The sequence below is a fragment of the Nerophis lumbriciformis genome, linkage group LG38, assembly GCF_033978685.3.
Source record: "Nerophis lumbriciformis linkage group LG38, RoL_Nlum_v2.1, whole genome shotgun sequence".
Taxonomy (NCBI): domain Eukaryota; kingdom Metazoa; phylum Chordata; class Actinopteri; order Syngnathiformes; family Syngnathidae; genus Nerophis; species Nerophis lumbriciformis.
The window spans coordinates 2001734-2011924 of record NC_084585.2 but is presented as its reverse complement, the minus strand read 5'-3'; the positions used below and the strand labels follow the sequence as shown (position 1 = coordinate 2011924).

Here is a 10191-nt window from a genome sequence, read left to right as displayed (position 1 = left end):
TCAATAAAGGTTTGGGAACTGAGGAGACACATTTTTGAAGCTTCTCAGGTGGAATTCTTTCCCATTCTTGCTTGATGTACAGCTTAAGTTGTTCAACAGTCCGGGGGTCTCCCTTCTGCTATTTTAGGCTTCACATTTTCAATGGGAGACAGGTCTGGACTACAGGCAGGCCAGTCTAGTACCCGCACTCTTTTACTATGAAGCCACGTTGATGCAACTACTTTGGCACGTGTTGCAGCCATGAAATTCTAAGTTAATTATTATTTGCAAATATATAAAGTTTATGAGTTTGAACATCAAATTTCTTGTCTTTGTAGTGCATTCATATCTCTGCGCTGCTGACCCATCTCCGCTCGGGATGGTTTCCTGCTGACCCCACTATGGACTGGACTCTTACTGTTATGTTGGATCCACTATGGACTGGACTCTCACAATATTATGTCAGACCCACTCGACATCCATTGCATTCGGTCTCCCCTAGAGGGGGGGGGGGGGTTACCCACATATGCGGTCCTCTCCAAGGTTTCTCATAGTCATTCACATCGACGTCCCACTGGGGTGAGTTTTTCCTTGCCCTTATGTGGGCTCTGTACCGAGGATGTCGTTGTGGCTTGTGCAGCCCTTTGAGACACTTGGGATTTAGGGCTATATAAATAAACATTGATTGATTGATTGAATATGGGTTGAAAATGATTTGCAAATCATTGTATTCTGTTTATATTTATATCTAACACAATTTCCCAACTCATATGGAAACGGGGTTTGTAAAATAAGTCATATTTTTGGTTCATTTAATAGTTAAAACACATTTACATTATTGCAATCAGTTGATAAAACATTGTCCTTTACAATTATAAAAGCTTTTTACTCTGCTTGCATGTCAGCAGACTGGGGTAGATCCTGCTGAAATCCTATGTATTGAATGAATAGACAATTGTTTTGAATCGGAAAAATATCGTTTTTGAATTGAGAATCGCGTTGAATCGAAAAAAAATCGATTTATAATCGAATCGTGACCCCAAGAATCGATATTGAATCGAATCGTGGGACACCCAAAGATTCGCAGCCCTAATATGTATAGCTAGAATTCACTGAAATTAAAGTATGTCTTATATATATATATATATATATATATATAGTACAGTAATGAAAACACAGTTGTTCTACTAACTGTACTGTACTTGCTGCTTACTTAAAAAAAAAAAAAACACTTACCTTTCACTATTTGAGTAGCTTTTGTTCTGCCATTTGAGTACTGGCAAGCAATCTCTGAATCCGGCAACATATCCTTTACGGATGGGTTGAAAACATCTGCAAATGAGAAGGGGATGTTGCTTGCAAGGAGGCCCATAATACTGCCTTAATGCCACCGCCTTGTGGATGTTGTGTGTCAGTGTATTAACGTGCCGGCTGGAATAAACACACGCTGAGAAATAGTTCCGTGCCTGCCTACTTTATGGCTTATAGATAAACCTATGGATAACTTTATGGCTTATAGATAAACCTATGGATAACTTTATGGCTTATAGATAACCCTATGGATAACTTTATGGCTTATAGATAAACCTATGGATGACTTTATGGCTTATAGATAAACCTATGGATATCAGAGACATATATAATAGTCTCCTTTTCAGGTGAGAGAGGACTCTAAAGGCATGCCCCCAATATAGTTGTCCGGCTGGAAATCGGGAGATTTTCGGGAGAGGCACTGAAATTCGAGTCTCCCGGACAATTCGGGAGGGTTGGCAAGTATGAGTATGCATACCTGCCAACTTTTGAAATCAGAAAAACCTAGTAGCCAGGATCCAAGGGCCGCAGGCCCCGGTAGGTCCAGGACAAAGTCCTGGTGGAGGGTTCAGGGCTTCGCCCCCCGACGCAAAATGATTATTAGCATTCAGACAGGTTAAAATGTTGCTAAAACCATCACTTTTCTATCAGTCACAGTGACTTTTCAAAACAAAAATATTACAGCAAAAATCATATGGGTTGATTGACATGTTTATTCTGTAAGCTAACTTCAATAGTTTGAAATTATTTTGACAGTTAATGCCAGTTATCCTGTCAACCTTTCACAAGACTTCAATTTGTTCATTGAAAGTATAAACAGTATAAACACTTTTTACAGTAAACAAATGGTAAAACAGTACTAAACAATTCCATTAAAAAAAAATTGGTGTCATTCTTAACTTTCTGTCCAAGCTTGTATAATCTACTGCCTTGTTCAATTGTAAAAAATATTCTGTGCCTAAAATTCACATTTCTATCACAATTATCATACTGTAAACATGGTAAGCTAACTTCATTAAAATTAATAGTCCTGTCAATAGCATGGAATTACAATTCAAATGTAGTTTTTTTGTAAGCCTTTCAAAAGAATTCAAAATATGAAAAATTCATGAAAATTAATTTAAGCCATCAGACACTTGAAAAGTGGCACATCACATCTCTAATGTAATCATTTGAACTTTTCAACAGAAATAGCACTGCAAAAATATTAAGGACATACTTCTGTATTTTGGTAGTTATGCTGTCAACATTTAACAAGATTTCTTCAACTTGGACTTGAAAGCATAAATAGTATAAACACTTTTAACAGTATGTCGTGCTGTGAAATACAGCCGACAGGATTGCGCACCAAACACGAAGCAAGGCCAAAGCGCATGCATGGTGCAGGAGAACAAAGGACTTCTTTCATTTAAGGTTTGTGATAAACCATCAAACTCATTCGTTAAAAGGACTCTATAGTAATATAAAGCGAGTTTTTCTGGACATTATCATGCAAGAAAAGTTTATTTTTGGGACCGCGATCACCGCGTAATGATTTTTAAAGGTTGCATTACAAACATTTAACTGTCCCATGTGATCAGCCAGTGCGATTGGAAGTCCATGCTCAATTATTGCCTCCGTAAATAAAACTTCGGCATTTATCACATCCAAAGAATCTGTTTGGGCGACGAAAAACGTTGAAAGTTTTCCACTTGTATCGCTAGCAACGGCATTAGACTTGTGTTTTTTTGTCCCAACGTGGTCTTTTACATCGCTAATTCCTCCGTGTCCGATCGAAAAATCTTGTCTGCACAAGGTGCAATTCGCGTAGTTTTCACCCTTTTTTTTTTTTTTTAAATTAATGAAAAACCGTATTTTTTTATCACTGCAACCGTAACCCGGAATAGGTTGATGAAAACCGTACGAATTACGGGAAAACCGGAGTAGTTGGCAGGTATAAGTATGTATCAGTGCAGTCAGTGTAGGGTTGTCCCGATACTAATATTTTGGTACCGGTACCAAAATGTATTTCGATACTTTTCAATACCTTTTGATACTTTTCTAAATAAAGAGGACCACAAAAATGGCATTATTGGCTTTAACAAAACATCTTAGTGTACATGAAACATATGTTTATTATTGTCATTTAGTCCTTAAATAAAATAGTGAACATACTAGACAACTTGTCTTTTAGTAGTAAGTAAACAAACAAGATTTGTGGATGATACCACTAATTTAGATATCGATCCGATACCAAGTAAATGGTAAATGGGTTATACTTGTATAGCGCTTTTCTACCTTCAAGGTAGGGCTGGGCGATGTATGGAATATACTGGTTATATCGCGGGTTTGTCTCTGTGCGATATATAAAATGACTATATGGTGATATTGGAGTGTAAGTTCTCACACAGTTGCTTTTAGCTGCAGGCATTACACTACAGGCTCTTCTCACTCTTGTCTCTCCTTCTCACAGAGACATAAACAAGCGCACCTTCTTACATACGTCACATACTGTCACCTGTGCAACGTCATACGCTCCCACCCAGCAGAGGTAGCGACATGCTAACATTAGCTGTGATGTTATCGAAGTGGTGCGAGTGGTAATACGAGAGAAAGAAGGTGCCAATCTGGTAACAAATGAAGGACAAATTAATTCCCAAGAAAAACAGCAGGGGGTTCATCGTCTGGCGGTGGTTTGGCTTCAAGCGGGAAGATGTTGAACAGACAACAGTAATATGTCAAGTATGCGGCAAAAGCCTTGCTACAAAAAGTAGCAGCACTGATAGATTTTATCTTATGTCCGCAAGTAAACTATGTGTGTGTCCTTGAAGGTTTGCACTGTAGGAGATGGAATACTCCCTTTTGTCTTATCTTTAGTGGAACAATGAGGCCGTGTTCCTTTCCTGACAGGTGGGGGCTTTCTTTCTGTGTAAGAAGTGGGCTATTCAGTTTGAGGGTCAGAACAACTTAGGAAGCCGGTATGAATGTATTAGTCTAGGTTGTTCTCATGAAATTTCAGTAAAACTTGATAATATTCCTATTCTGTCCTGGTGGTCCTTCTTACTCAGCACGTCATCTAAAGAACTTGGGATTGACCAGTAACTGAGATTCCCTTGGAGGAAGAACTGGTCTGACGCAACACTCTCTAGCCATGTCTTAAAGCAGCTCTTCCTGAGGGTGTTTCAGTGTTATAACTTCACCTTTATCTTTACTTTTTACACCATTCTCCCTTTTCTGTCTACACACTTTTTTCTTGACTAGCATTGTATTTCTGGAGCACATAAAGTGGATGCACTGTAAGTGTGAATGACATGTAAGTTGAAGGCATAATTGACAGTATGATGCAAGACATCTTAAAGAAACATCCACATGCGACACACAACAGAAGACAGAATACCTGAAGTTAAAGCAAAGTGGGTTTTTATTGAAATGTTTTGTACATTTTCATATTATCTTGATCCTTCATTTTTTTTTTTTTTTTTTTTTTTAAATCTGTGGCTGAATACTGCCAAAGAATGATGTGTATTTTATGTTCTCCTCTTTCTCACTTTAAGACTTTGTTTTGATCACCCCTCTTCTTCCCTTCCTCTCATGAGACCAATTCCACTTCAGGCTCCATCTTTGGCTATGTAGCGACACAGGTGCACTACATGTACACACAGGTGCACTACATGTACACAAAGGTGCACTACATGTACACAGAGGTGCACTACATGTACAGAATGTCAAAGCCCTTCACTCCTGCATAGTTAGAGGCGGTCCACAGGGAACCAGTAGAGTCTGAGTAACAGCGGAGAAAGCTATGAACCAAAAGCACTGAGCTTGTAGAGTGATTGCTTCCTCACCTCGGAGGAAGCGTAATGTGATGTGAAGAACTTTGTACTCGTCCAGACACATGAACTGGTCCTTGTTTGAAGTCAGTCCAGTCACTAATCAGAGATCCTACCACGTGTACCAGAGTATTTTAATGACTGAGATTCTAACACAGGCTCTGTAAACAAAATGTCCCTTGATTTAACATAAAGACTTCCATCATTTCTCAGAGAATGCATTCTGTCAATGTTCACCAAATATAAAGAAGAAAATCTACTCTGAACTCTCAATGCTCTGCAGAACTGAAACTGATCAAATCCGTTTGACATCATGATACATTTGTCTCTGGTGAAGAGCCACAAACACAACACAAGAGTCTCTGTTACTCCAGCCGGGCAGATCCTGAATGTTCTGGCTGGTCCAATACTATAGCAGCTTTTTTTCAAGTTTCTTTTTTTCCCCCTCCACATTTTTACTTGTCTTCTTAATCACGCACACCATATGGAGTACAACCATTCAGGCAGACAATCTGTAACACACCTTCCACACACACACACACACATACACACACACACACACACACAGCCTGTTTCCAGGCAGTCCTAGTTCCTTTGTATAGACTAAGGGTCACCACACCTCCACCAACATTGAGTGTAAACACCTTCGAAGGCACCGTGGACATGAAACACTGTTGGTGGCGGCAACACTGCCCCCTAGGGGGTGTTCACCTTCCCTCTACATGGCCGTGATAACAGTTTACAATCCATGGACACGTCAGCGTCTCACGCCCTGGCCGCTGGTTCTCATGACAGCAGCGTATCTTTGCCAAATGAGATGACATCTGCATCTTATGTGCAAAATGGCTTCACAATGTCAGAACACATAAGGCCCACGGTAATTTGTTTTTTTTGCATTGTTTAACAAAAACTTTAATCATCTGCGGACTCTTTTTTGTTTTGCTCTACGAGTCCCAAAATAAATACATCTCCCTCTTATTTTTCTTAAATATAATAATTTCTCTGAAGCTCAAAAATATGTTTTTTTTCCCCCCTGCAAGATAAAGTCCTTCAAACATAGGAAGAGTTTCCCCCAAAACCCATTGACTCTTCAAGTCGCCCCCTACTGGTGGAAACATCCACAGGACCGCAGAGTGAAGAAAGAAAAAAAAAAAATGGGGAAAAGCCAAGGATGAGGGGAAGTCAGAAGAGATTCTGAACATCTCAGGCCAGAACGAAGCCTGGAAAAGGAAGGAGGGAGGAGGGCGAAGGAAGGAAGGAAGGAAGGGAGAGCGAGGCAGCAATTTTGGAGGTTGTTCATAAATAAGAGCTAGTCGGACCCTCCGGCCCCCCGCTTTGACACTCCGTTGGCAATACTGATCAGTGAGGTGGTGGCACCTCAACAGCAGGTGTGGGCTCGGCGCTGGTCGAAGTCTGCTATCAGCCGCTTGATGTGCGCCAGCTTGTTGTGCAGGTACTCACAGCGCTGTTTGTCCCCGTGGTAGTTAGGACTGTGCTGCAAGCACAACATCACATCTTGTTACACCGCTCGCCATACCAATATCTTGCTCAAATGTATTTCCATACTTTTCTGAAGAAAAAAATGGCATTATTGGATTTATTGGAACAAAAAATGTTAGTGTACATGAAACATATGTTTATTATTGTCATTTAGTCCGTAAATAAAATAGTGAACTTGTCTTTTAGTCGTAAGTAAACAAACAAAGACTCCTAATTAGTCTGCTGACGTATGCAGTAACATATTGTGTCATTTATACACCTATTATTTTGTACACATTATGAAGGACAAACTGTAAACATTTATTATTAATCCACTTGTTCATTTACTGTTAATATCTGCTTATTTTCTCTTTCCAGCTTTCTTTCTGTGTAAGAAGTGGGCTATTCAGTTTGAGGGTCAGAACAACTTATGAAGCCGGTATGAATGTATTAGTCTAGGTTGTTCTCATGAAATTTCAGTAAAACTTGATAATATTCCTATTCTGTCTTGGTGGTCCTTCTTACTCAGCACGTCATCTAAAGAACTTGGGATTGACCAGTAACTTAGATTCCCTTGGAGGAAGAACTGGTCCGACGCAACACTCTCTAGCCATGTTTTAAAGCACCTCTTCCTGAGGGTGTTTCAGTGTTATAACTTCACCTTTATCTTTACTTTTTACACCAAAATCCGTCCATTCTCCCTTTTCTGTCTTCACACTGTGTCTGCTTGTAAGTACTCTGTGTGTGCGCGCTGCCCAACATGCTCCTCTGCTCGTAAAACCAGCAATGTCACCACAATGCACCGTCATGCCTGTAAAAAAAAATATGGCGAACCGGTACTTTTTAAAACAGAGTATAGTACCGTTTTTGATTTATTAGTACTGCGATACTATACTAGCACCGGTACAACCCTAAGGGGAACTGCACATTTTTGGGGAATTTTGCCTTTTGTTCACAATCATTATAAAAGACATGACGACGGATAATTATTTTAATTTTTTTTGCATTCTACATACCTGCCAACTACTCCGGTTTTCCCGTAATTAGTACGGTTTTCATCAACCTATTCCGGGTTACGGTTGCAGTGATAAAAAATACGTTTTTTCATTAATTAAATTTTTTTTATTTTTTTTAAGTTTTATTCACGAAATCGCGTAACAACAATGACAATCGACACTGCTTCCCGTAACTTCCTATCGAGCCATTCCGAATGCCATGCGCGAGGCTATTTATAGCACCGCTGCCAAGCACGAGGCACCAGTTGCCATTGTTTCCAAACGAGCGAACGATCATGGAATCAGCCGGAGAAAAATCGCAAACGAGTCTTAAACCGAAAAGAAAACTGCAGTCATTCCGTGAAGAATATTCAAAAAGCCTATCCGGGAATAATTATCCGTTCCAAAAAGGGTGAAAACTACGCGAATTGCACCTTGTGCAGACAAGATTTTTCGATCGGACACGGAGGAATTAGCCATGTAAAAGACCACGTTGGGACAAAAAAAGACTTTAGCGATGTAAAAGACCACGTTGGGACAAAAAAACACAAGTCTAATGCCGTTGCTAGCGATACAAGTGGAAAACTTTCAACGTTTTTCGGATTTTAGCCACAAAAAGGTAATGACACCAATGTTATCTATTGGAATTGTTTAGTACTGTTATACTGTTAAAAGTGTTTATACTATTTATGCTTTCAAGTCCAAGTTGAAGAAATCTTGTTAAATGTTGACAGCATAACTACCAAAATACAGAAGTATGTCCTTAATATTTTTGCAGTGCTATTTCTGTTGAAAAGTTCAAATGATTACATTAGAGATGTGATGTGCCACTTTTCAAGTGTCTGATGGCTTCAATTAATTTTCATTAATTTTTCATATTTTGAATTCTTTCGAAAGGCTTACAAAAAAACTACATTTGAATTGTAATTCCATGCTATTGACAGGACTATTAATTTTAATGAAGTTAGCTTACCATGTTTACAGTATGATAATTGTGATAGAAATGTGAATTTTAGGCACAGAATATTTTTTACAATTGAACAAGGCAGTAGATTATACAAGCTTGGACAGAAAGTTAATAATGACACCAATTTTTTTTTTAATGGAATTGTTTAGTACTGTTTTACCATTTGTTTACTGTAAAAAGTGTTTATACTTTCAATGAACAAATTGAAGTCTTGTGAAAGGTTGACAGGATAACTGGCATTAACTGTCAAAATAATTTCAAACTATTGAAGTTAGCTTACAGAATAAACATGTCAATCAACCCATATGATTTTTGCTGTAATATTTTTGTTTTGAAAAGTCACTGTGACTGATAGAAAAGTGATGGTTTTAGCAACATTTTAACCTGTCTGAATGCTAATAATCATTTTGCGTCGGGGGGCGAAGCCTGAACCCCCCACCAGGACTTTGTCCTGGACCTACCGGGGCCTGCGGCCCCTGGACCCTGGCTACTAGGTTTTTCTGATTTCAAAAGTTGGCAGGTATGATTCTAAAGCAAACGTAAATAAAAGTCAGCTTACAGCGCAGCCAATAGGTTTCTTTATTCTGCCTAAAAAACCCCAATAAAGCACCAACAATACTCCATTTACATGTGGTGACTTGAATATTAAACAAGTATTAGTGATATTGTTATTATAAGCGCTAACGTGGACAAACTATTTATAGCGGCGTGGTTGACATGACCTGACATGATGCTTAGGAAACTTTAAGAGACGTGCTGATGGAACTGCGTTAAAGCAGAAAGTAAGCAACTCTTACAAGGAAATGAGCAAATAGATGAATTGAAGTGTAGAGAGAATAATGTAGCAGTGCTCTGTTGATGTGTCACGGCCAAACGTACATAGAAAGGGATGGCGGATCCATCAATACATCAAAAGTGTCAATACCAATGGTAGTATAAGTATATGATAGATACTAGAGTGATTAGATACTTCTAGTTTCACAAAATCATGTTTTTGTCGTTATCGTCTACAAACTTAGACAAGAAGTCCGAAGACACACGGGCACTTTGAGGGCAAAAATCTAAGGACTTGTAAGAGTAATAGATAATATCTTTAAATAGTGCTGATATCGTTACACTGCCATCCTGTGTTGTTTTTCTGACTATAATTGTGATTAACATTGTCGGAGGCAGATATTTACATATATCCGAATTTAAGTTGTACTTCTTTCATTTATTAGTCATATTTGAAAACAGCTCGTATTTTCCATTTATTCTCTTGATGCTCTGTCAGCAAGTATACTATGTGCGATAACCTTGAGTTCTTTGGAATGTGTTTAGACTAGCATTTTGTTTTGGCTACAGAGATGGGACGAGAGAGAGTGTGGTGGGATCGGGAAGACAGACCATTTTGGGTGTGCGCGATAGAAGGTTCTAGGGTTAGACTGGTCTCAATCAAAATGTATATTGGAAAAGCTTTGAGAATATACAACAAAATACCTATTCTGTCTCTGGTGGTTTTTCAACTCAGCTTTAAGTGTCGGAAAGAACTTGGGAGCGAATTGTGACTTGAATTCCCTGGGAGGAAAAACTGGTCCAAAACGCAACAAATTGGGGGCTCGTCCGGGATGCCTCCGACAACATTTAGAGGTTAATACAGTGGTTCTTAACC

At 39.0% G+C, this 10191-nt stretch overlaps 2 protein-coding genes across 3 annotated transcripts in view; both read right to left on the bottom strand.

Annotated features, from left to right (window-relative positions):
* The window catches only part of nudt2 (nudix (nucleoside diphosphate linked moiety X)-type motif 2), a 298883-nt gene that overhangs the window by 186252 nt on the left and 102440 nt on the right, over window positions 1-10191 (bottom strand). The gene's annotated exons all lie outside the window — the stretch shown is intronic.
* ell2 (elongation factor for RNA polymerase II 2) overlaps window positions 4673-10191 on the bottom strand; it is a 39274-nt gene continuing 33755 nt past the window's right edge. Inside the window, exon 12 of the mRNA XM_061932763.2 lies at window positions 4673-6594. Coding sequence (XP_061788747.2) covers window positions 6478-6594 — 117 coding nt within the window. The 3' untranslated portion in view covers window positions 4673-6477. The remainder of the gene's footprint in view (window positions 6595-10191) is intronic.